We start from the raw sequence: 27,836 nt of genomic DNA on the forward strand, positions 1-27,836 counted from the left end.
CCTCCTTTGGCCGCCTCTCATTCCAGTTCTCTGCTGCCAATGACTGGAACGAACTGCAAAAATTACTAAAGCTGGAGACTCTTACCTCCCTCACTAGCTTTAAGCACCAGTTGTCAGAGCAGCTCACAGATCACTGCACCTGTACATAGCTCATCTGTAAATAGCCCATCCAATCTACCTCATCCCCATACTGTATTTATTTATTTATCTTGCTCCTTTTCACCCCAGTATCTCTACTTGCACATTCATCTTCTGCACATTCTACCATTCCAGTGTTTAATTGCTATATTGTAATTACTTCGCCACCATGGCCTATTTATTGCCTTTACCTCCCTTTTCCTACCTCATTTGCACATGCTGTATATAGACTTTTCTACTGTATTATTGATTGTATGTTTGTTTATTCCATGTGTAACTCTGTGTTGTTGTATGTGTCGAACTGCTTTGATTTATCTTGGCCAGGTCGCAGTTGCAAATGAGAACTTGTTCTCAACTAGCCTACCTGGTTAAATAAAGGTGAAATAAAATCATGCCGGCCGTATTTCTGCCTGCTTGAATGGAGAATAGATCAGATACACATGAAAACGTGAAATGACCGTGGGAATCGATAGAACATAGTATAGAGAGGCACAAAAACAATTCATTCAAAATAGGTGAATCTTTCCTTTAAACCTCATACACTAGCAACTTGGGGTCATTTTAACCCCAGAGGCATATTTGTTATCCTAGCCCAAAGGTGGTTTATTCAATTATTTTCCATTTTCATGACTTTGTCAATCAACTTGTTCTTAAAAAAAAATCTAAATCATTGTTTAGTGTTTCTGTATCAAAATGTACTTTGGGTTCATTTGACCCCAACCAAAAACACCTAATCCCAACTATAGTAATTTGATGGATAAGGCCTTTATTTAAATAAAGGTTTCTCTTCTCTGGAGATATAATAACAAGTTATCCATACCACCAGAGGGTGGAGGGGGACTTCTATCAGTGATTTTGCCCAGATACACAGTGCACCTGCAGAGATGGAGCCCCTTATGTACTTGCCTATGGTTATGACTGGTTATAACTACGTATGACCATGTAAAAAATCTAAATTATCTTACATATATGCTTAGTTGCAGTCAAAACAGCTCATAAAAGTCTGTCAGTGGTATGAATACTTGGTAGAACTGTAATATAGACACCAGCTACTCTCTGAATGTACACATAGTGCTGTATTGGTGTGTATTCCCCCCCAAAAAGAGTTATTCCTATCATTTCCTCCAATATTATATATGTGCAACTTGTTATGGTATTTGGGTTGCTCTAACATTTGGTTTGAAGTGACATTGAGGCTTTTAGCATGCTTTCTGAAGCATTTATTCAAAAACCACCTTTTTTGTAAGGGCAGGAGAGGGAGGTGCGAATAGAAAACAGCTATGATGACCAGCTCACTCACCCATTGTTATTGTATTATAACTATGTTTTATCTCTTAAGAGAAGATTGACAAGGATGTGGATTTTCAAACTATCTGCATTGTGTTTGAATGGTGCTGAGATTAGCTATGCAACTGTACATCAACACATTCTTGGCACAGGGAAGGACGAGGCTATCTCAGCTAACTATCTCTCCCATTGAGAATAGATCATTCAGAAGCTCGCCTCTGTCGTTTGCCTCTAGTGGTGATATCTATCTAGCGTAAAATCAAAGGCAGAACTGCCTCTAAAACAATAATAACCCAACTGAGAAGAGATCACCTCTGTGTGAATCTGAATTTGATGCTATATCCTTTGACAGAAGCCCTACATACTCACACCTACCTACTCACAATCTCCCTCCATCTGGTACACTTTGAAGACACGTGTTCACAGTAAAGCATAAGCCTTCATCTGTACATTTTGTTCTATCTGTACTGGTTGCCAACTGAAATACCTGGGCTACTAAATGTGAACGTGTTTGAATATAAACACACTAAATATTATGCAAATTAATATCTAAATATATTATAAAATAAATGATATGGATGATATACTTAGTCAGTGCAGTACTTTACTCTACAGTAGGCTACACAATATCTCTCACTCTACTATTGTATGTCCTTCTCGCCATGAACAGACTGCTCTCCTTGCTGCGTGCTGCGGCAGTATGTTTAGCCCCTTCCATACCAACTAACAAAGTCCTGCACGTGGTTTGGAAGAGATGCGTAAAGCTGAATTCTATTGGCATCTCCTTCACTTCCATTATGGAATAGAATGTGCAGGTCCAGTGATTGATTTTGCGCAATATGAGGACAACATTTGCACACCAAGCAATCTGCAGTAACAAACAACACATTACATAATCACAGCCTCATTACTAATGCATAACGTGTCAAAATGAATCTAACAATCCACAAGGTGATATAACACGCCACTGCTATACTGTGTCTGCTATAATTGATTATATTTTGCGGGACATCTCTGCTCCTTTAGTCCACGGAGAAGGTACACTGGAAACATCTGCAACATAATAAGATGGAGAGGATAGCTGTGCCAAAAATGCTATCAGCCTACAAACTAAACTCCCACAAATAATGGATTCTTCAGACTTCATCTGATATTATGATGGTGTTCAAAAATGTAGCTTAAATTTGTGGATTTTGGAGAGCCAGTGCGAGACGCATTCATTTTGATCATTTTAATTACTGAGAATAAGACACTCCAAGGCCATTAGAAAACTGAAAATGACATCCTGATAATCATTCCAAGATTTATGTTAATATCTTCTTTTACACCTCAATAACTTAGAGTCACAGTATTGCATTATTTTGGACAGCTCATTGTAATATGCATCCAGCATAGGCTATCCTTTCACAAAGTAGTATTCTAGCACTTACTTTAAGGAGGTGTATCATGCGTAAAATTAAATTGAGCACTCAAAAGAATGTATTGGTTAACTGCAGTGTGGTTTCTATGGAAACGTAGTAGGTCCAACCAGAGGCAGAGAGGGTTAGATTAAAGTAACTGTCCAGTGAAAATCTATTCTTTCTCGAGAATAGGGAAGACACAGGCTCAGGAGTGCGCACTCACTTCACACAAGCAAGCAAGCTAGCTAGCAAGCCAAGCAAGCCACAGCTGGTGTTAGCAAAAAGGACAGAGCCAATGGAACAACTACTGTATCTCGCCAGTCACTTCTATTTCAAATGACGTGGTTTGTAAGAGTTGGCCTACTGGTAATTTAGAAGCAGTTTGCTAACGTTAGCTATCGTGACTAATTTAGCTAGCTGGCTAGCCAACAAGAAAGCAGGTCCTCCACACACCAACCATCTCACCATTCCCGTCTATTTTAAATCTTATTTGTAGGTAAAAGTTATATGTCAAGAGGAAACCTAATTAGCTGTTGTTGACTCATATAGGTAGCAGAAGTAGCTTCACGACTAGCAAGTTAGGTAGCTAACAACAAAAATATCGGGAATATAGTGATAAAGCAAGGACAGAAATGAGTCTGCATTTATTGCTGTTCTAGTATAGTGTCCTAGTAGTTCCATTATGCGTTTCCAAATCCTTAATCCATCCATACTATTTTACTTGGTGCAGCCGGGCTCGGTCAGCCTGCCCCAGTGGCCCCATGTTGTAGCTAATTTGAATATCCAAGTGTATGTGCGTCTCATTGACTGAGCTGTCAAATCAAATATTTTTTACCAGTATACACCCAAACCACTCTATTGTTTACTAACAGGCCAAGCAGGGGCACAGAGCAAAGCTGCTTTTGAACATCCTCAACTAACATTTTATTAATATTGTAACAATCTTGAAGGTAATATTTCATATCTGGAACACTTTAAAGTCTCATAGTAGGATTTGTTAATTATTCAAAAGTGTTTTTCAAAAGTATTGTTCTCTTGTGAAAACGCCAGCAGGGAAATCATTATCATATGCACAGGGAAGGCAACACTCTAGGAGAGAGAGGGTGCGTCACATTTCCAAGGAAGAGTATTTTCTTCCCCACATCTTGATGTGACAGTTGTGGATGAGTAAACACACATTTTTCAGAACGTTGATTAAATGCAGCAATGTTTAAAATACTTTCAGTGTGAGAAAACACCATCTTGGGCACTTTACCCAATAGATAAGACCTTTTTTTCCCAGTATTGTTGGTGCAACTAAAAGACACTAAATAAAACCAGCTTTTTACAAAACTCCTTCCACATAATGGGCCAGAGACATAACATATGGACATCCTCTGGAAGGGTCATCAGAGAGAGAGAGGGAGCATATCAGAAACACGGTAGGCTATGTGCACCTCTTTGTATATTTATTTTGATATCTATTTCGATATACACAATCTTGTAATTATAACCCTATAATAATTAGCATGGGTGCTTTGGGTCTTATAGCAGGGTATGTTTTTGGTCTTTTCTCCCCCCCCCCTAATTCCAAAGCGCTTCAAATCCTCTGAACCAGTAGCAACCGCACCGCAGCAGCCTCCCTGAGTGACACAAGGCGATCTCAATTGATGTGCGATTATTTAGGACAGTGCCAATCAATATCGCAAGGCCCCTGCTCTTTCCTGCCTGATACCCCGCAAATAAAAGGAACTGATATATTTGATTGAGTCACCTTTCACCAAATCCTTTCAATAAATGATCTATGTGAGAATAGCCTATATTGAATATGGAGACTACATTGTTGCTTCTTTGTACAGTGAATAGCCACGACTGCCCACTGCGCGTGGGCAAATCCGGTCATTGTTCGATTGCTCTCATTGGAGAGAGCAGGGTTTACACAAAGTAGGCTAATGTAGCCTATGTATTCTAATTTCACTGTACATGGGCTGTATAGAAGAAAAAAAACATACAATAAACAACATTAATTCCACACTTGTGCGATGGTCCCTCATTGGGATGTGATAATTGCATTTACACAAAGATAAATGTCGGGCTCTTACCTGCCACAGTGTATCTGTCCATGTAATTGAGCACATTCCCAAAACTGAGAATCCCAGCCGCAGCCGCCGGAGACCGGCATCTGAGCAGCGCAGCTCGGAATTTCTGCCCGGGCTTGCAGGGATGGAGGTCCGGGCTGGATTTCAGTCCAGGACTCATGCTGCCCGAGAGAGTGTGCACCTCATCAGAACTGCTGCAGCCCTCTATCTCGCATCCATCGCTCTCCACACACATCTTCTGACACGACAGATCCAGCGCAACAGAGAATCAGCCACAACGCACAGAAGGAAACGATCGATCAACGTTAGGACGCCTAGTAAACGGTTAGAAATCTCCAGCTGTGATTACTCGCAATGCAAGATTAGACGCGTTGAAGATGTCGTCTTGTTAAGCGTTTGAGAGGGAGTCGCGTCTCGATATGGCTCATTTTACCAGCACACTGACAGCACTGACCGGCTCTTGCGCTCCTTAGGTTTTTCCCTGAGTACCATGAAGTCCTAGTGGAGGGGGTGTGACCTGGCTTAAAAACTCCGCCTCCATGAGCCCCGCAGCGAATGAACATATTGGCACCTGATGTGTGGAGAGAATGCGGGGAATTGCAATTTCAGTGAGGTGTGTTTACCAGTGGCGATTTTAGCATGTAAATATTGGTGGGGCAAAAAAAACAAAAACGCAACACTAAACAATACATTAATTGCACTATAACGGTGACCACAAACTGCCTACATAAAGCTGTCGCCACTGCTATAGTTCATTTAGCCTCATTTACTGCCTTTTATTTAAAAAAGCATAGCTGATATGGCTGACATGCTTAAACAAATGTGGTTTCTACTGACAATTGAGATGTACAAACTACGGCATAAGGGGACGACAAGCGGATAAGAGGCAATCCGTCATTTCGATGAAGACAATGAGCGAGAGACGACAGACGTAGTCAATATAACTATTTGTTCAGCACGTTTGAAATGTACAGCGACAGAATGCAGAACACGGGCCGTTCTTACATATACACAGACAGTGAAAGCTCTTAGAGTATTCGATTATTACATTTCTCTAAAACAGGTTATAGGGAAACAAGCACACCGGCAACGAACGATGTGTTTACAATACCGCCTTAGTGAAAATAGACCAAATTATTAGGGTGAGGCACATGGGCTATTAACAGCTTAATTCTCAACATACACTTAGTATTACTTTTTAGCTACGGAATACATATCTCTCTGGCAAGTTCCCAGTTGTCTTGAACTCAGTTCGCCACTGATTCCTTCCCAAACCACTCATTGTTGAATTTGCGATTTCCAACTTGTTGTGTAATATTTATGTCCAATGGCCGATGAGCACAGATACGTTTTGTCTCTAATTTTTCTTCATATGACTAGGATTGAAAAGGATTTGTTTGTCGACTTGATTCATGGTTATGCTTGCTAGCTAAGATTTTGAAAGTATGATGTTGACATACTGCCGCAGCATCAGTCCAATCAAAGCTACTGTAGATATAACGTGATTAGATGTCATTATGTCTGTGGCCAATGACCTTGACTCTTCTTGGATGGGCACTTCTAATATAACTCTACATTTTAGAGCTCTAACCTTAGAATTGGGGATGATGTACTGTCTCATGGGTGACAGAAAACTGAGTCAATCAGGCACAATTCTCTGTATGCTACTCTCTGTTATTATCTATGCATAGCCACTTTAATGACCCTACCTGCATGTACATAATTACCTCAATTACCTCGACCTGCCACATTGACTCTGAACCTGTACCTCCTGTATATAGCCCCGCTATTGTTATTTACTGCTGCTCCTTAATTGTTTGTTTTTCTTATCTCTTACGTTTTTAGGTATTTTCTTAAAACTGCATTGTTGGTTAAGGGCTTGTAAGTAAGCATTTCACTGTAAAGTTGTATTCTGAATACCCGTTGTATTCGGCGCATGTGACAAATACAATTTGATTTGATTTGATTTATATTCTGCTGGCTAGCCCCACCACCACAGAAAGCACTGAGCTAGGCTGAAACACCTGCATTTTGGAGCTGCCTTACTCAAGAAAGCAAAAAAACGTAGCATTGCAGACTGCTCCAATGACAATGAATGACTTCCTTCGGAACGCAAAGAGTTTGATGCATCTGACGGTAAAGAGACTGGTTGCATCATTACATTGCCGTAGTCTTCTCAATCCGTGCGCCACATCACAACAAAAATAATCATGATACACTTTAGCAACTTCTTCGGCAGTTTATTTATTTACACAGGTGCCACACACCGCAAGCTAGTCTGGGGAGAAAAAAAATGTGTCTTGCTGGCATCCGGTCCACTAATACAGGTCTAGTAAAGCCCCAGTGCACTACTTTTGTGAGATTTCTTTTTTTTTTTTTATTATTATTATTTTGTGGTGATTCATATTTATTTTTTATTTATTTCAGGGGGTGCTGCAGCACCCTCAGCGCCCATACTTCCCGCGGCTATGGTTGCAGACTTGCAGATTGCCTCCCAATTAAAGAGGCTTCTGAGGTGTTCGGCCACAGAATGGAGCTGGGAGCTTCAGGCATCTACGCACATTTACGCCTCGATCAGACCAACAGCATTATTGCATCAATGCTGTGTATTCAATTCTGCAGTCAAACTTTCTAATTATGTAATCCAACATTTCAACTGGATATGTGTGCAACAAAAGTTCAACATTCACCTTTTGCCACTATTTCTGTCAAGTCTGAATATACAATTTGTTACATATGTTGGATATATCCAAAGTCTCCAAGTACATAGGCACCACATAGAACAGAGAACACACTGAAATTGCATCTGCAAGGCTGCAAGGCAAGCAAGTACTTCTGGTGTACCAAAATGCAATGATGCTGTTGTGTGAACAAGGCGTTATTACACGTAATTGTAGTTCTTTGTTAATACTGATGAGAAAGAATACTGATGATGTTTTGCACTGATAACATAGCCCAGCGATTAGGCTTTTCTATCACGAGTGTGTTGGACCTTGGACTTTAAGATAAGCTTAGGCTATAGTCATTTTGCCATGGAGTGGAGAGAAATGTTTGCAGTCTTAAAACTAATTTCCTGCAATTCTACACATTTTGCCATGACTTATGCCATGTTCATATGATATCTGAGTGAGAATGAATAACAAAATCAATGGGGGCCTCCTGGAAGTTATGGACACGTGCCCAATACTTAAATTTGTGGCTTTTTCACACGATATCTAACAGTGTTAATAACGTACCGTAAACTCACTCCACAGCTAGCTTGAAATGTCGCTAATGGAGCTATCTAAGAGGTACCTTTTGTATTGCGCATTGTCAAGAAATGTTCCATACAGCCTTTCAATATTCAATTACACAGTTGTTGAAACACACAAAGTATGTACCAGTGGCTGTTTTGTTATTCTTTTGATAAAGGTCCAGTATAGTAGCCCATGCGAACCCATTTGTAAAAACATTAAATCCATCAAAATGTAAAATTGTGTGTTGACCAAGTGATGCAGGGTTGAGATGGTGTGTTCAGCACACTGGACAGCTCTTGTGTGATCTAGATTTAAAAAAGACAAATGATATTCTCACAGTTGACACAAGGAAGATCTTCTTAGACACATTGTTCCTAAACCATTGTTACATTTTCATTGATCTTGTTGATTCCACAACATACAGAATATCAATTTCGAACATTATTCACCCATATGGTTTCGACTGATGTCGTTTTTTCATGTTGAGGAGATCAGAGGCACTCGCCCCATGTTAACTTTCTCCCAATATGCATAATATAGACAGCTTTAAAGGATACAACCGTTACATTGTGAGATCAAATCACTTTCGATGGAGCTAATCGATTCACGATTGTCATCAAAACCCTTTCAACAGTTGAAACGATCAATTGAATATTAGCTATACATGAACATAATTTGATCTCTTTTATATTAGCTACTGATTTTTAGAAAGGTAAGGATCATGTCCATGCTGTCTTGTCTCTATTTTCAATATATTAAACTATTTTTTGTATTAGGCTAATTCAGTATATTATTACTATTAAATTAAATCAATCTCCAACTGTCACTTGACTCTCCTTTGTCAGACAGACATTGGTGTTTTAGGCCCCTTGCCACCTTTTCAATTCAGATTTCCCAATGGCTTACAAGAGCAACAGTAAGGTTATCAGGGACCATTGTGTCTGTGTGTGTGTCAGTGTGAGTTTTGCATCATTGATAAGAGTATGTTGGTGCACGCCAATGGTGGGTCAAGGGTTGTCTGTGTGTGTGTGTGTGTGTGTGTGTGTGTGTGTGTGTGTGTGTGTGTGTGTGTGTGTGTGCGCGCGCGTACGCGCATGTGTGTGTTCAGGGGTTACAACAGTCCCATCCTGCATTATTATCAGAGGAAACCGTATTTCCATTCACAACACATCATTTATAAGGCACACACACACAGAAGGAGACAGAGGCGGACATTGACATGCAGACAGTTTCATGCATTGACAGGCACACACAGACAGACAGATGGACAGACATTTTTGAGGAGGAAAGAAATGTGATTGCAATTTATATTAGAGAATTTGTACAACCCTCAGGGATTTCTGTTCTACCTGATAATTAATTGTACCCCCTTACAAAGAAAACAACATAAAACATCATATGAGTAAAGAACACAAACCTTGACTTTTCCACAATTTGTTGTGTTACAGCCTGAATTGAAGTGTGATTAAATAGAGAATGTTAGGGATCAGTGGCCTACACACACTACCCATAATGTCAAAGTAGAATCATGTTTTTCAAGGATTTGATAAATGAATAAAAAATGAAAAAAGTATACAATCCCTTTTTTATGGCAAGCCTAAATAAGTTCAGGAGTAGTAATGTGCAAGTCACATAATAAGTTGCATGGACACACTCTGTGTGCAGTAATAGTGTTCTATTCTTATAAGTCTAAAAGTCTAATTCTTAAAGGTTCGAAGTTGCATATGGAATTGTTTTAAGAAGGACATACCATGGATCAATTAGATATTTGATTTAGAATTTTAGGACCCCATTTAAGCCCTTATTTTTAGACTGGGGAGTTTTTCTAGATAAAGAAATTAATGGACCTAAGCACAGGCAAAATCCTGGAGAAAAACTTGTTTCAGTCTGCTTTCCAACAGACGTTGGGACATTAATTCACCTTTCAGCAGGAGAATAAGCCAAAACACAAGGCCAAATATACACTGGGGTTACATACCAAGAAGACAGTGAATGTTCCTCAGTAGCCCAGTTACAGTTTTGACTTAAGTCTAATAAAAAAATCTATGGTGTAATCTAGGCATGGATTTTTTAAAACATTTTAGTCATTTAGCAGATGCTCTCATCCAGAGTGACTTACAGTAGTGAATGCATACATTTCATGCAATTTATTTTGTACTGGCCCCCTGTGGGAATCGAACCCACAACCCTGGCGTTGCAAACACCATGCTCTACCAACTGAGCCACAGGGAAGACTCTCAGAGGCTTACCCAGAAAGACTCAAAGCTGTAATCGCTGCCAAAGCTGCCCCTAGAAAGTATTGCCCCAGGGGCGTGAATACAGAAATTTCTGTATTACATTTTGCAAATCATGCACCAGCTACACCCACCTTCTGACAGAATCACGCACCACAACCATATGGAGTCAGCAGGAGCAGACACCCCCGTATTAGGGGTCGAGGATCAAGTCCAGCAGCATGCGGCCATGCTACAACATCTCGGCAACGCCATGGATCGCGTCCTGCAGACTATGGATCGCTGGGAGAGAAGAGGAGTTCCTCCAGCGCCTCCACCAGCACCACCAAGGGCACCACTACTCACCCCTCCTTCACCCGGTACCAGTGGGATTCGGCTCGCTCTTCCGAGGGAGTATGATGGGACGGCTGCGGGATGTCAGGGGTTCCTACTCCAGCTGGAGCTGTATCTGGCAACCGTCCACCCGGCTCCTTCGGGCCGTGAGAGCGTGTCCGCCCTCGTCTCCTGTCTCTCAGGGAAAGCCCTGGACTGGGCCAACGCCGTATGGGAGGAAGGAGAAGCGGTGTTGGACCAATTCGATAATTTCACGTCTCGTCCACCTTAGGCAGGGGACGAGGAGCATACAGGAGTTCGCTTTGGACTTTCGGACCCTGGCCGCCGGCACGGGATGGAATGACAGGGCCCTGATCGATCACTACCGTTGTAGTTTGTGTGAGGACGTCCGTCGGGAGTTGGCCTGCAGGGACACCACCCTCACCTTTGACCAGCTGGTGGACCTGTCCATCCGATTGGATAACCTGCTGGCTACCCGCGGACGTCCAGATCGGGGTCTGTCGATTCCATCCCCCAACACCACCGTTCCTATGCCCATGGAGCTGGGAGGTGCTGCACTTAGGGCGACCGGAGGAGGGGCCGGTCTATGCACCATCTGTGGCCGCAGACGGCACACTGCCGGTCGGTGCTGGGGGGGTTCCTCTGGGAGTTGAGGCAGCAGGCAGGGCACTCTCATGTCACCACAGGTGAGTCGGCACCAGGCTCACCCAGAGCCCTCTGTTGCACACATGTTTTTGTATATTAATTTTCCTGAGTTTTCCCCGCATTCTCAGCATAAGGCGCTCGTAGATTCAGGCGCAGCTGGGAACTTTATTGACAGATCATTTGCCCATAGTTTAGGGATCCCTATTGTTCCAGTGGATATGCCCTTCCCAGTTCACGCCCTAGATAGTCGACCATTAGGGTCAGGGCTAATTAGGGAGGCCACCGCTCCACTGGGTATGGTGACGCAGGAGGGTCACAAGGAGAGAATCAGTCTCTTCCTTATTGATTCTCCTGCGTTTCCCGTGGTGCTGGGCCTACCCTGGTTGGTCTGTCATGACACTACTATTTCTTGGCAACAGAGGGCTCTCACGGGGTGGTCACAAAAGTGCTCGGGGAGGTGTTTAGGGGTTTCCGTTGATGCGACTACGGTGGAAAGTCCAGACCAGGTCTCCACCGTGCGCATCCCCTCTGAATATGCCGATTTGGCTCTCGCCTTCTGTAAGAAGAGGGCAACTCAATTACCACCCCATCGACGGGGGGATTGTGCGATAAATCTCCTGGTAGACGCAGCACTTCCCAGGAGTCACCTGTATCCCCTGTTACAGGAGGAGATGGAAACATATGTCTCCGAATCCCTGGAGCAGGGGTACATTTGGCCCTCCACTTCACCTGCCTTCTCGAGTTTATTTTTTGTGAAGAAGAAGGATGGAGGTCTGCGCCCGTGTATTGACTATCAAGGTATAAACCAGATCACTGTTAGGTACAGTTACCCGCCACCTCTCATAGCCAGTGCGATTGAGTCAATGCACGGGGCGCGCTTCTTCACCAAATTGGATCTCAGGAGCGCTTACAACCTGGTGCATATCTGGGAGGGAGACGAGTGGAAGACGGCTTTCAGTACCAACTCAAGGCACTATGAGTACCTCGTCATGCCGTACGGGTTGATGAATGCTCCATCAGTCTTCCAGGCCTTTGTATACGAGATTTTCAGGGACCTGCACGGGCAGGGTGTAGTGGTGTATATTGATGACATCCTGATATACTCCGCTACACGCGCCGAGCATGTGTCCCTGGTGCGCAGGGTGCTTGGTCGACTGTTGGAGCATGACCTGTACGTCAAGGCGGATAAATGTATGTTCTTCCAACAGTCCGTCTCCTTCCTAGGGTACCGCATTCCCACTTCAGGGGTGGAGATGGAGAGTGACTGCATTTCAGCCGTGAGTAATTGACCAACTCCCACCACGGTAAAGGAAGTGCAGCGGTTTCTAGGGTTTGCCAACTACTACCGGAGGTTTATCCGGGGCGTTGGTCAGGTAGCGGCTCCCATTACCTCACTGCTGAAGGGGGGACCGGTGCGTTTGCAGTGGTCGGGTGAGGCGGACAGGGCTTTTGGTCAGCTGAGGGCTCTGTTTACCTCGGCTCCCGTGCTGGCTCATCTGAATCCCTCTTTGGCGTTCATAGTGGAGGTGGACGCATCCAAGGCTGGGATAGGAGCTGTGCTTTCTCAGCGCTCGGGTACGCCACCGAAGCTCCACCCTTCTTTTCCCTGTGGCTCAGTTGGTAGAGCGTGGTGTTTGCACCACCAGCATGGTGTGTGCAACGCCAGGGTTGTGGGTTCAATTCCCACGGGGGGCCAGTACAAGAAAATGCATGAAATGAAATGTATGCATTCACTACTGTAAGTCGCTCTGGATAAGAGCGTCTGCTAAATGACTAAAATGTAAAAATGTTCATAGTGGAGGTAGACTCATCTGAGATAGGAGCTATGCTCTCTCAGCGCTCGGGTATGCCACCGAAGCTCCGCCCCTGTGCCTTCTTTTTGAAGAAGCTCAGCCCGGCGGAGCGAAACTATGACATGGGGGACCGGGAGCTGTTGGCTGTCGTCAAGGCCTTGAAGGCGTGGAGACATCTGCTTGATGGGGCTAAACACCCTTTTCTCATCTGGACTGACCACCGCAATCTGGAGTACATCCGGGCGGCGAGGAGACTGAAACCTCGCCAGGCAAGGTGGGCCATGTTTTTTACCCGTTTTGTTTTCACCCTATTCTACAGACCAGGTTCCCAGAACGCGAAGGCAGACGCACTGTCCCGGATGTATGACACAGAGGAGCGGCCCATGGATCACACCCCCATATTCCCGGCCTCTTGCCTGGTGGCACCGGTAGTGTGGGAGCTGGACGTGGACATCGAGCTGGCATTACGTACAGAGCCCACTCCCCTCCAATGTCCAGCTGGGCGTCTGTACGTTCCGTCTGCTGTCCGCGACCGTTTGATCTACTGGGCCCACACGTCACCCTCCTCTGGTCATCCGGGCATTGGTCAGACAGTGCGCTGTCTTAGTGGGAAGTACTGGTGGTCAACTTTGGCTAAGGACGTGAGGGTTTATGTTTCCTCCTGCTCGGTGTGCTCCCATTGCAAGGCCCCTAGGCACTTGCCCAGAGGGAAGTTGCAACCCTTACGCGTTCCACAACGGCCGTCGTCGCACCAATCCTGGTCATTGTGGATCGGTTTTCTAAGTCCTGCCGTCTCCTCCCTTTGCCCGGTCTCCCTACGGCTCTACAGACTGTGGAGGCCCTGTTTCCACACGTCTTCCGGCACTACGGGGTGCCTGAGGACATAGTATCTGATCGAGGACCCCAGTTCACGTCAAGGGTCTGGAGGGCGTTCATGGAACGTCTGGGGGTCTTGGTCAGCCATACCTCGGGTTTCTACCCCGAGAGTAACGGGCAGGTGGAGAGAGTGAACCAGGATGTGGGTAGTTTTCTGCGGTCTTATTGCCAGGACTGGCCGGGGGAGTGGGCGGTGTTCGTGCCCTGGGCAGAGATGGTCCAGAACTCGCTCCGCCACTCCTCCACTAACCTCTCCCCCTTCCAGTGCGTACTGGGGTACCAGCCGGTTCTGGCGCCTTGGCATCAGAACCAGATCGAGGCTCCTGCGGTGGACGACTGGATTAGGCACGCTGAGGAGACATGGGACACCGCTCATGTGCACCTTCGGCGGGCCGTGAGGCGCCAGAAAACCAGCGCAGATTGCCAATGCAATGAGGCGGGTCTGGCTCTCGACCCGAAACCTGCCCCTCCGCCTGCCCTGCCGGAAGCTGGGCCCGTGGTTTGTGGGGCCATTCAAAGTCCTGAGGAGAGTGAACAAGGTATGTTACAGGTTACAGCTTCCCCCCGATTAGCGTATTAACCCCTCGTTCCATGTGTCTCTCCTCAGGCCGGTGGTGGCTGGTCCACTCCAGGAGTCTGAGGTGCGGGAGGTTCCTCCTCCCCCTCTGGACATTGAGGGGGCCCCGGCATATGCAGTTCAATCCATACTGGATTCAAGGCGTCGGGGGAGGGGCCTTCAGTACCTCGTGGAGTGGGAGGGGTACGGTCCGGAGGAGTGGTGCTGGGTGCCGGTCGAGGACGTGTTAGACCCGTCGATGCTGCGGGAGTTCCACCGTCTCCATCCGGATCGCCCTGCGCCTCGCCCTCCGGGTCATCCCCGAGGCCGGTGTCGGCGCACTGCTGGAGCCGCGCGTCAAGGGGGGGTACTGTCATGACATCCGCCGATGTCGGTCCCTCTCCTCTTTCGGGCGGCGTTCGACGGTCGACGTCACCGGTCTTCTAGCCATCGCCGATCCACCTTTCATTTTCCATTTGTTTTGTCTTTGTTTTCTACACACCTGGTTTTATTCCCCAATTACATGTTCATGTATTTAACCCTCTGTTTCCCCCATGTTTTTGTGCGTGATTGTTTCTATGTTCATTCGTTACGTTATGGCTGGTTTTCGACGGGTGCTGTTTTCACTCGTGCGTAATTGATTACCGTTTATTGTTGGTCAAGTGTATTGTTACCTTATTTTGAATACATTGCTCACTCATTCTGCTCTCCTGCGCCTGACTTCATGCAGCAGCTACACCCACCTTCTGACAATATTTCTAACACTAAAAAACATTGTATTTGAGAAAAATCATTCACTAAACCCTAAACCTCTAATAATCTAGTAATAAATCATTTGGAAATTGAGCAAGTTGAGGTGACTAAACTGCTTGGAGTAACCCTGGACTGAACTGTCATGGTCAAAACATATTGATACAACAGTAGCTAGAGATGTCTGTCCATAATAAAGCTCTACTCTACCTTATTAACAGCACTATCAACAAAGCAGGTCCTACAAGGCCTAGTTTTGTCGCAGCTTGACTACTGTTCAGTCATGTGGTCAGGTGCCACAAAAAAGGAAAATTGCAATTGGCTCAGAACAGGGCAGCACGGCTGACCCTTGGATGTACACAGAGAGCTAATGTTAATAATATGCATGTCAATCTCTCATGGCTCAAATTGGAGGAGAGATTGACTTCATCACTACTTGTATTTATGAGAGGTACATGTTGAATGCACCGAGCTGTCTATTTGAACTACTGGCACACAGCTCGGACACCCATGCATACCCCACAAGAGATGCCGCAAGAGGTCTCTTCACAGTCCCCAAGTCCAGAACAGACTATGGAAGGTGCACAGTACTACATAGAGCCATGACTACATGGAACTCTATTCCACATCAAGTAACTGATGAAAGCAGTAAAATTAGATGAAAAAAATGATAAAAATACACCTTATGGAACAGCAGGGACCGTGAAGCAACACAAACATAGGCACAGACACATGCATACACACACACAATAACATATTTACTGTGTGGTAGTGGTGGAGTAGGGCCCTGAGGGCACACAGTGTGTTGTGAAATCTATGAATGTATTGTAATATAAAAAATGTGTATAAACTGCCTTAATTTTGCTGGACCCCGGGAAGAGTAGCTGCTGCCTTGGCAATAGCTAATGGGGTTCCATAATAAATACAAATACACATTTGGAAAGGCACACACCTGTCTATATAAGGTCCCACAGTTGACAGTTTATGTCAGAGCAAAAACCAAGCCATCAAGTTGAACGAATTGTCCGTAGAGCTCCAAGACAGGATTGTGTCGAGGCACAGATCTGGGGAAGGGTAACATAACATTTCTGCAGCATTGAAGGTCCTCAAGAACAAAGTGGCCTCCATCATTCTTAAATGGAAGAAGTTTGGAACCACCAAGACTCTTCCAAGAGCTGGACTCCTGGCCAAGAGGAGACCAAGAACCCGATGGTCACTTTGACAAAGCTCCATTTCCTCTGTGGAGATGGGAGAACCTACCAGAACGTCAACCATCTCTGCAGCACTCCAACAACTAGGCCTTTATGGTAGAGTGGCCAGACGGAAGTCACTCCTCAGTAAAATGAGGATGACATCCCTCTTGGAGTTTGCCAAAAGGCACCTAAAGGACTCTCAGACCATGAGAAACAAGATTCTCTGCGCTGATGAAACCAAGATTGAACTCTTTGGCCTGAATGCCAAGCGTCACATCTGGAGGAAACCAGGCACCATCCCTATGGTGAAGCATGGTGGTGGCAGCATTATGCTGTGGGGATGTTTTTCAGAGGCAGGGACTGGGAGACTATTCAGGATTGAGTGAAAAATTGATGGAGCAAAGTAAAGAGAGATCCTTGATGAAAACCTTCTCCAGAGCGCTCAGTACCTCAGACAACAGGACAATGACCATAAGCACACAGCCAAGACATCGCAGGAGAGGCTATGGGGCAAGTCTCTGAACGTCTTTGAGTGGCCCAATCAGAGCCCGGACTTGAACCTGATCTCTGGAGAGACCTGAAAATAGTTGTGCAGCGATGCTCCACATCCAAACTGACAGAGCTTGAGCGGAGAAGAATGGGAGAAACTCCCCAAATACAGGTGTGCCAAGCTTGTAGCGTCGTGGCTGTAATCACTGCCAAAGGTGCTTCAACAAAGTACTGAGTAAAGGGTCTGAATACTTACTGTATGTAAATGTTATCTTTCAGTTTTTATTTTTAATACATTTGCAAACATTTCTAAAAACCTGTTTTTGCTTTGTCGTTTTCGGGTATTGTGTGTAGATTGATGAGAAAACGTAACAACGTGGAAAAAGTCAAAGTGTGTGAATACTTTCCGAAGGCCACTGTGACTGTATCTGTGTGTGTCCATCCCTTTGGGGGATGATTCAGAAAGCCACACACCATATTCTTACTGTTGTTGTCTCAAAGAGCATCTCAGCTAGAAATTACAGTCCCAGCATCACACAAAGGACTAATAAGCCATAAATGACTGTCCTTGATACAAAATCAATGTTGTGACATATCACAAAAGAGAAAACATGCACATACCGGGGGAAAAAGGCTTTGTTGCCTTGGAGATGACCGTTATGGTGTGTTGTCAAGGGCATCTTGGCCATCTCCAATAGATGCTCTGAAAAGAAAATTGGAGTTAGACAACCACCCACCCATCCACTTTCAGTCCACTACTCACTCTCTCCCATACAGGGACATGCAGGAGCAATAGCCCGCAGAGCCTTAACAGGAGCCATGATTCACCGAGACAACATGCAGGGAGCCTATCAGTAGGCCTAAATGCTGGCACAGCTCCTGTATCAAAGAGAAAGGAGAAAGAAGGAGGGAGAGAGGGAGGGAGGGAGGAAAAGAGGGAGACAGATAAAGCTGTGTTGTACTCCTGCTAGCCTTGGCGTGCTGGGGTCCATGCTGTTAGTAGACAAAACAGCATGCCCCATTGATGGCTGTTGCCTCACTGAGGAAAAGGAGAGCTACACAGTACTGTGGCCTCTCCCCCTTCACAAGGCCAGAACATAGAACACATAGACCAAGCCACAGCTGGGTGGTTAAAGAGAGGGAGAGAGGGCTTGGCGTGAAGGGCAAGGGTGGGATTGTCACACCCTGATCTGTTTCACCTGTCCTCGTTATTGTCTCCACCCCCTCCAGGTGTCGCTTGTTTTCCCCAGTGTATTTATCCCTGTGTTTCCTGTCTCTCTGTGCCAAGTCTTCTTGTATGTTTCCAAGTCAACCAGCGGTTTTCCGTTCTCCTTCTTTTTGAATTCTCCTTTTTCTAGTCCTCCCGGTTTTGACCCTTGCCTGTTCTGGACTTTGTACCCGCCTGCCTGACCATTCTGCCTGCCTTGACCACGAGCTTGTCTGCCACTCTGTACCTCCTGGACTCTGATCTGGTGTTGACCTTTTTGCCTGTCCACGACCACTCTCTTGCCTACCCCTTTGGATTAATAAACATTGTAAGACTCCAACCATCTGCATCTGGGTCTCGCCTTGTGCCTTGATAGGGATTGGCCGTAAAGGTCTGCATGGATACAGAACATGTTGAGGGATGCACTGTCATCCCACACTGTCATCCAGAGCTCTGTGAGATGCCATAGGATGGAGCTCAGAAGAGCTAGGGTTGTGGTCAAGACTCAAGAGCTGTTCTGCCTAGGTATCAAAGCATTATGTGATTTGAAGATTTTTTTTTAAACAATTACTTTCTAAATATTTATACTGGGGATTATAGAGTGTGATGTGGGGGGGGGGCTGGTATTGGAAGACGTAATAAGTGTAGTGCGCAGTGTATTACACGCTGTATGAAAAAGTGGTGGGTATGTAGAGGGGGTGCTCAGAACAAGTGTAGCTGGATGTCAAGTCAAGGCAGCCATGAGCCAAATGGCTTTGTCTAATTTGGAGATGAACTGTGTATAAATTACTGTGTAAAAGAAGACTCTGTTAAGGTTAGGTTCGATAATACTTCACTGGTTAAACAAACTAAGAACATTAAGGTCTGAGTTAAAGCTGTAAAAAGTTCTCATGAAGAATATGCTAATCAGAGTAAGGGATAATGAGATACTATACCCCTTTCATACACAGACAAAGATACCACTAATATACTATGCCTGATTTTATTACCTGCATTTAGGTACAGTTGAAGTCGGAAGTTTACATTCACTTAGGTTGGAGTCATTAATACTCATTTTTCAATCACTCCACAAATTTCTTGTTAACAAACTATAGTTTTGGCAAGTCGGTTAGGACATCTACTTTGCATGACACAAGTAATTTTTCCAACAATTGTTTAGACAGATTATTTCAATGTTATTTCACTTATAATTAATTCACTGTATCACAATTCCAGTGGGTCAGAAATGTACATACACTTTAAACAGCTTGGGAAATTCCAGAAAAGGATGTCATGGCTTTAGAAGCTTCTGATAGGCTTATTGACATTTCAGTCAATTGGAGGTGTACCTGTGGATGTATTTCAAGGCCTACCTTCAAACTCAGTGCCTGTGCTTGACATCATGGGAAAATCAAAAGAAATCAGCCAAGACCTCAGAATTGTTTTTTAGACCTCTGCAAGTCTGGTTCATCCTTGGGAGCAATTTCCAAATGCCTGAAGGTACCACGTTCACCTGTACAAACAATAGTACGCAAGTATAAACACCATGGGGGTGCTTTGCTGCAGGAGGGACTGGTGCACTTCACAAAATAGATGGCATCATGAGGTAGGAAAATGATGTGGATATATTGAAGCAACATCTATAGACATCAGTCAGGAAGTTAAAGCTTGGTCGCAAATGGGTCTTCCAAATGGACAATGACCCCAAGCATACTTCCAAAGTTGTTACAAAATGGCTTAAGGACAACAAAGTCAAGGTATTGGAGTGGCCATCACAAAGCCCTGACCTCAATCCTATAGAAAACTTGTGGGCAGAACTGAAAAAGCATGTGCGAGCAAGGAGGCCTACGAACCTGACTCAGTTACACCAGCTCTGTCAGGAGGAATGGGCCAAAATGTATCCAATTATTATTGTGGGAAGCTTGTGGAAGGCTACCCAAAACGTTTGACCCAAGTTAAACAATTTAAAAGGCAGTGCCACCAAATACTAATTAAGTGAATGTAAACTTCTGACCCACTGGTAATGTGATGAAATAAATAAAAGCTGAAATAAATCATTCTCTCTACTATTATTCTGACATTTCACATTCTTAAAATAAAATGGTGTTCCTAACTGGCCTAAAACAGAGAATTTACTAGGATTAAATGTCAGGAATTGTGAAAAACTGAGTTTAAATGTATTTGGCTAAGGTGTATGTAAACTTCCGACTTCAACTGTATATATGAAAGGGGTATAAAAGCCACCTAAAGACCTAGTCATGATTCCTGCAATTTTACAGACCCTGTAACCAAAATACAGGTATTGGGCTGGCTCTGCTTTTTTACAGGTACATTCATTAACCGATTTGTTCCCAAATTTAGACCCCAGTTTCTTTCCCAATACACCTCATCCCTGTTATTGGCCTATCTCAGCCCTGTATTCCCCAAGTCACCGACTGTAACCTATGTCCAGCTATTCGCTGCACACCACAACCCTGTTATTTGCATATCTTAGTCCTGTCACCACTGACCTGTATGCTAATCATTTCATAGATAAACTCATGGAAGTACAGTGGTATAACACATGAGCCCCATTCACTTTTTTCCTACTACAAACAGAAAGGAATTGATTGGGCAATAGACGTCCATATCAGACCCATTACCTGTATATGAACATTGTGTATCCCTACACCCATTACTCATATAAACCAGGTCAATCCATAGGTGTAATAATATAAAACAAGTCTACCCCAGTGCCCAAGCCTCAACATTTATACAAACCAGGTCTACACTTGTACTTCATCTCCAATTTACGTACCTTCAAAGTCTGCACCTGAGCTTGAACCCAATTAGTCAACTAAGCCAGGTCTAAATGTGTCAAAGAATGAATACTCATAAACTGTAAACCAGGTCTACCCCTGCACCTCAGCTCCAGTACTCCTACAAACCAGGTCTACCCATTTGACTTAGACCCCAAAATGATATAAACCAGATCTACACCTGCATATCTCAGTGCAAATACCCAAACAAAACAGGTTTACACTTGTGGCTATGTCCCAATACTCTGATAAACCATGTCTACCCTTGTGAATATTGAGCATAACTCATATCAACCAGGTTTGCCATTGTGCAAAAGACACTAAACAAACTTGTTGACATTGAATATTTGTAAAGTTATTACAATAATTCAGTTTATGGGTCTATACCTGGTCAATTCCCCCTGAAATAAACAAAATATTACATTTTACAGTCTTCTGAAAAAAGAAATAATTTGAAAAGTATTGATACATACCCCTTGATTTATTCCACATTTTGCTGTGTTAAAGCTTGAATTTAAAATTGATTCAATTGATTTTGTTTCTCACCCATCTACACGCAATACCCAATAATGGCAAAGTGAAAACATGTTTTTAGAAATGTATCCAAATGTATTGAAAATAAAATGCAGAAATATCTCATTTACATAAGTATTCACATCCCTGAGTCAATACTTTGTAGAAGCACATTTGGCAGCGATTACAGCTTTGAGTCTTTCTAGGTAAGTCTCTAAGAGTTTTACACACCTGCATTGTGAAACATTTCCCATTTAATATTTTCAAAATTCTTCAAGCTATGTCAAATTGGTTGTTGATAATTGCTAGACAACCATTTCGTCTTGCTATAGATTTTCAAGTAGATTTAAGTCAAAACTGTAAATCGGCCACTCAGGAACATTACTGTCTTCTTGGTAAGCAACTCCAGTGTAGATTTGGCCCTGCTGAAAGGTAAATTCATCTCCCAGTGTCTGGTGGAAAGCAGACTGAACCAGGTTTTCCTCTAGGATTTTGCCTGTGCTTAGCTCCATTCCATTTCTACAAAACTTCCCAGTCCTTAACGATTACAAGCATACCCAGAACGTAGTGCAGCCACCACTATGTTTTAAAATATGGAAAGTGATACTCATTAATGTGCTGCATTGAATTTGCCCCAAACATAACACTTTGTGTTCAGGACAAAAAGTGAATTGCTTAGCCACATTTTTTGCAGTATTAATTTAGTGCCTTGTTGCAAACAGGATGCATGTTTGGAATATTTGTATTCTGTACAGGTTTCCTTCTTTTCACTCAGTCAATTAGGTTAGTATTGTGGAGTAACTACAATGTTGTTGATCCATCCTCAGTTTTATCCTATCTCAGCCATTCAACTCTGTAACTTCTTTTAGTACCACCTTTGGCCTCATGGTGAAATCCGTGAACGGTTTCCTTCCTCTCCAGCAATTGAGTTAGGAAATACGCCTGTATCTTTGTTGTGACTGGGTGTATTGATACACCATCCAAAATGTAATTAATAACTTCACCATGCTCAAAGGGATATTCCATGTATGTTTTTTCCCCCCTTCTAGCAATAGGCGCCCTTCTTTTGCGAGGCATCGGAAACATCCCTGGTCTTTTGGTTGAATCTGTGATTGAAATTCACTGCTCGACTGAGCGACCTTACAGATGTGTGGGGTACAGAGATGAGGTAGTCATTCAAAAATCATGTTAAACACTATTATTGCACACAGAGTGAGTCTATGCAACTTATTATGTGACTTGTTAAGCACATTTTAGTCCTGAACTTATTTAGGCTTGCCATATTGAAGGGGTTGAATACTTATTGACTAAAGAATTTAAGCTTTTCATTTCCAATTAATTTGTAAAACTACTGAAAGACATAATTCCACTTTGACATTACAGGGTGTTGTGTGAAGGCCAGTGACAAAAACATTGAAATGTAATACATTTTTAATTCAGGCTGTAACAAAATGTGAAAAATGTCAAGCGGTGTGAATACTTTCTAAAGGCAATGTATATAATAAGTTAGAGCCACTGTATTTTCCCATTGGTCACAAATGTGACCGCTAAGATATTTTCATATATCATGAGCATCATGGATTCAACGTATACTAAATTAAGGCACATATGTAAACTACATCCTTTAAACATTATATTTACAAAGAAAATATTTCAACATTTCAACAATGTATTTGTTTTCTAAGCTGGCACTTTTGGTGCCAAATTTGTCTGTAAAAGCACACCTTGAAGATTTATGCTTTTGGTCTTGTGCCGATTTTGAGAATTCATAAGAAACTTCTCAGTTACCCACTGCCACGTATTAAAGGGTTATACCTGCAAGAAAGAGGTAAATAAGAGGCTGTTTGAAAGGGGGTCATATTGTGTAAACATTGCCTTATATCTTTTTTTTACAGGAAATATACCAATTTTTTTGTCTGAAATGGGTAGGTGGTGAGAGGGGAGTGGAGCTGAGGCTGAGTCCTGGCATCATTGAGGGGTATTGCTGAGGAGTTTTCCTGCCTGTGTTCTGGAGATCTTTGGCTGTGTGTCTGTGTATGTCAGGGGGTTGAGGCCTGAATAAGGTCTGAATAAGCTCTGACTCTGTGTATAACATTTACATTTGACATTTTAGTCATTTAGCAGATGCTCTTATCCAGAGTGACTTACTGTAGTGAGAGCTTACATTTTCAGATTTGTTTGTACTGGTCCAAGAGGCAATAGAGGGACAGAGGCAGAGATGACTAGGGGGCTAATTTGGCAGGTTTAGGGCGTCCTTTCTCTCTCTCGCTTTCTCTCTCTCTCTCAATTCAATTACAATGGCTTTATTGGGATGGGAGCACGTGTTTACATTGCCAAAGAAAGTGAAATAGATAATAAACAAAAGTGAAATAAACAATATAAAATGAACAGTAAACGTTACACTCACAAAAGTTCCAAAGGTATGAGACATTTCAAATGTCATATTATGGCTATATGCAGTGTTGTAATGATGTGCAAATAGTTAAAGCACAAAAGGGAAAATAAATAAACATAAATATGTGTTGTATTTACCATGGCGTTTGTTCTTCACTGGTTGCCCTATTCTTGTGGCAACAGGTCACAAATCTTTCTGCTGTCTCTCTCTCTCTAGCTCTCTCCCTTTGCTCTATCCCTTCTCTCTCACCCTCTCTTTCTTTGTCATTAACTTACTGCTTCTCTCTCTCTCTCTCTCTCTCTCTCTCTCTCTCTCTCTCTCTCTCTCTCTCTCTCTCTCTCTCTCTCTCTGTGAGGTGTTTGTCATGCAGTTGGTGTCTCTGGGTTTCTGTGTGTTTTTCCACAGTGCTGGTCTGGTCTGGGTCTGGGCCGCTGCAGCCAGGTCACCGTCCTAGGGGCCGATACAATAGGCTCCCTTTAAAACATACACAGACATAAGGCTGCCAATAAAAGCTTAAATCCCACCTGTCACATGTAGATGTCAGCTGGGAGTTCTCTATGGTACACAAAAACTCCACACCCATTCTGCTACTGTCATGCGTTTTTGTTTTTTGGCATAGTCTGAATTTGAAAGACAAGCACATTCAATTTGTAATACATTTTGGCCTGTTTTGATCAAGTGCCAAGCTCTCTCTCAGTTCTCTTACTGAATGTGAATAGGACTATTATTAACTTTCCTTCTAGTCATTGAGAAACACACTTTACTGCAGAGTTCTTAAAGGCTTGCACATCATAAATTATACTAATCTGTTGCTGTTTTCCTGAACTTTCTTGACATATGTACACTGAGTTCCCTTCCTTTTGTTCAGTAACCTAGGAAAAATTCCAACCCCTGACCTGGCCCTGAACTCTCTCTCTCTTTCTCTCTGTACAGTATGGATCCTGTAGGGCAAATTCTTGCTTACTTAAATAGAATGAGAGGAACAAACCAGTTGGATGGTTACATTTTCCTCTATGGAGTAGAGGCCAGGTCGGTGGAAGGACACATTGTCATATTTAGTTTTTTTTAACAGTTAATTTACTACATTTTCTGTCTGAAATGGGTAGGGGAGAGGGGAGTGGAGCTGAGGCTGAGTCCTGGCATCATTGAGGGGTATTGATGAGTAGTTTTCCTGGCTCTGTTCTGGAGGTCTTTAGCTGTGTGTCTGTGTATGTCAGGGGGTTGCAGCCTGAATAGACTCTGACTCAGCTGAATCTATGTGTGTAACAAGAGGCAATAGAGGGACAGAGGACAGAGGCAGAGCCGACTAGGGAGCTCATTTGGCAGGCTTAGGGGGTCCCCCAGAGCAAGATATTGTTCTTCTGCCTATCTCTCTCTCTCTTGCATCCCTTTGCTCTATCCCCTCTCTCTCTCACCCTCTCTCTATCTTTGTCATTAACTGGCTCTGTTTCTCTCTCTCTCTCTCTGTGAGGTGTTTGTCATGCAGTTGGTGTCCCTGGGTTCCTGTGTGTTTTTCCAAAGCGCTGGTCTAGGTCTGGGTCGCTGCAGACAGGCCCTTTCTGTCCCTTTGGCAGGAGCCGCTGCAACCCTGGTTCCACTGCCCCGGCCTTCCTTCCTGTCTTCAGGGCCCCCAGGCCCTGAAGAACCGCTGCAGGATAGGAGATAGCCTCCTAATCTCTGGGCCCTGCCTCCTGGGGGCCGATAAAATAGGCTCCCTTTAAAACAGAGACTTACATAAGGCTGCCAGTAAAAGTTTAAATACCCCCTGCCACGTGTAGCCGTCAGCTGGGAATTCTCTGTGGTAAACAACAACACCACACCCATTCTGCTACTTTCATGCATTTTTGTTTTTTGGCATAGTCCAAATTTGAAAGACAAGCACATGGAGTTTCTAATTTTGATCAAGTGCCAAGCGCTCTCTCTCTCTCCGTTCTATTAATGAATGTGAATATGACTATTATCAACTTTCCTTTAAATAATTATGAAACGCTTTATGGGTCTCTTTTAAGTTACAGGAAGACCAGATATGTTCATTGTGACAACAACCAACTGTTTGTTGTACTTAGTCTATTTTAGGCACAGTATAATTTAACAATCTATGTTATACAACATGTGCAAGACAGATCTATACAGCATTTTCTAGCTGTATTCTAAATGCCTTTGAGGAGGCACATTTGTGAAATGTGGACCGTGTGATTCTAGCTAGCCAAGGCTGAGGTTGGAATGGTAATGACATGTATGTCATGTGCTTTTATGTATTTAGCATTCCTGTTCCGGAGCCCTGTTGGCCACTGTGACGGATGGAGAGCACTAGTTAACATGGGCACGAACGCACGCGCACACATACACACACACACACAGACAGACAGACAGACAGACAGACAGACAGACAGACAGACAGACAGACAGAGAGAGAGAGAGAGAGAGAGAGAGACAGAGAGAGAGAGAGAGAGAGAGAGTGAGAGACAGAGAGAGAGAGAGAGCGAGAGAGCGAGAGAGAGCATGGTAATTACTAAGGCCCAGTCTAAAAATACTGGTCTGCCAGAGGAGCAACAATCTGGTTTCACTTGTACCCAACATCAGTTCTGACTCCTAACCTACATTTACATTACATTTTAGTCATTTAGCAGATGCTCTTATCCAGAGCGACTTACAGTAGTGAATGCATACATTTCATGCATTTCTTTTTTTTGTTTGTACTGGCCCCCCCGTGGGAATCGAACCCACAACCCTGGCGTTGCAAACACCATGCTCTACCAACTGAGCCACAGGGAAGACCTAGATCTGCCTAATAACTCTCTACCGAACTGAGATCAAGAATACTGTTGTGGTGACCTGAGATCATACCAACACATACACGCTTGTGCACACACACAAACACACACACACACACACTCCCCCTCTCTCAAGATAAATATGCTGATAACGTTTCCATGCCAGGAGGATAATATTTTGATCTGACCATGAAGAAGTGAAAACATGCAGTTTCTGCGTACATCTGGACACCACATATTTCACAACACCTCCTGTCCCCTTCCCATTATCAGAGCCCTGGCAGACCGGTGCTAGACCGTGAGTCTGGCATAGAGACAGGTACTGTAACGTCTTTGAGTCTCTTTTAAGTTACAGGAAGACAGAAGCACAACTGGTGTCAAAACCTCAGCCCTCTGAGTCTTCTCAGTGAGAGTTCCATAGCACGCAGACGGACTACCTGTACTATACCATAAGTCTATGAAGTTTGAGAATGGAGTACCGGAGAATTGGAGCGAAAAACTCTCAGTGAGGGCAGGTTTTGGGGAAGTCGGAGCATAATTTTACCAGTAAAGTGTTTGTAAGGTGCTTATGATATAAACAATTACTAAATTGTTGGGAAATTATAAAAATACAATGATCGATTTTTTTTAAAATATCATAATTGTTTGATATTATAACTGAGAAAGAATTGTCATTTAGAATGAAGGCCTGGTCTGTCTTTATTTCATAAAATGTATTCCCTGTTTTCTGAATTGGCAGGAGTGGTAATAACATTTCTCCAGGTTCTAAAACTTGGTGCTTGCCATTACATAGAACACTGCATTATCATTTGTGTTCAGAATCCAGACTTTGCTGTGTGCTTTTCCAGTCAATAACTATAAATCATCAGGGAAAAACAAAGGAAGGGTTCGGAAGATAAATAAATATGACAATTATGTTGTCACAATTGGTCTAAAAATATGATACTGTGGTCTACTGAGAATAACGGCACCATAGGTGTCCTATAAAGAGGAAACATTTCATTCTGTATAAAGTTTTGTGTTGGGTGTGAGAGTGTGTGGTGGTGTAATGTGAGTATGTGTTTTGGGAGGAGAGTGGTTCAAAGTTTCAGATAAGAGTGATAAGAGATTAATCGTCACAGCCACAAACAAACTCCAGGAACACATTTTTGTGGGTGATTAT

The 27,836-nt window shown here is 43.5% G+C and overlaps 1 protein-coding gene across 2 annotated transcripts in view; it reads right to left on the minus strand.

Annotated features, from left to right (window-relative positions):
• spns2 (SPNS lysolipid transporter 2, sphingosine-1-phosphate) overlaps positions 1–5,383 on the minus strand; it is a 133,484-nt gene extending 128,101 nt beyond the window's left edge. For both annotated transcript variants that reach the window (XM_029701718.1, XM_029701719.1), the window contains exon 1: positions 4,907–5,383. In XM_029701718.1, coding sequence (XP_029557578.1) covers positions 4,907–5,138 — 232 coding nt within the window. In that variant the 5' untranslated portion in view covers positions 5,139–5,383. The remainder of the gene's footprint in view (positions 1–4,906) is intronic.
• Between the last annotated feature and the right edge of the window lie 22,453 nt (positions 5,384–27,836).

Source organism: Salmo trutta, chromosome 19 (assembly GCF_901001165.1).
Source record: "Salmo trutta chromosome 19, fSalTru1.1, whole genome shotgun sequence".
In the NCBI taxonomy this organism is placed as follows: domain Eukaryota; kingdom Metazoa; phylum Chordata; class Actinopteri; order Salmoniformes; family Salmonidae; genus Salmo; species Salmo trutta.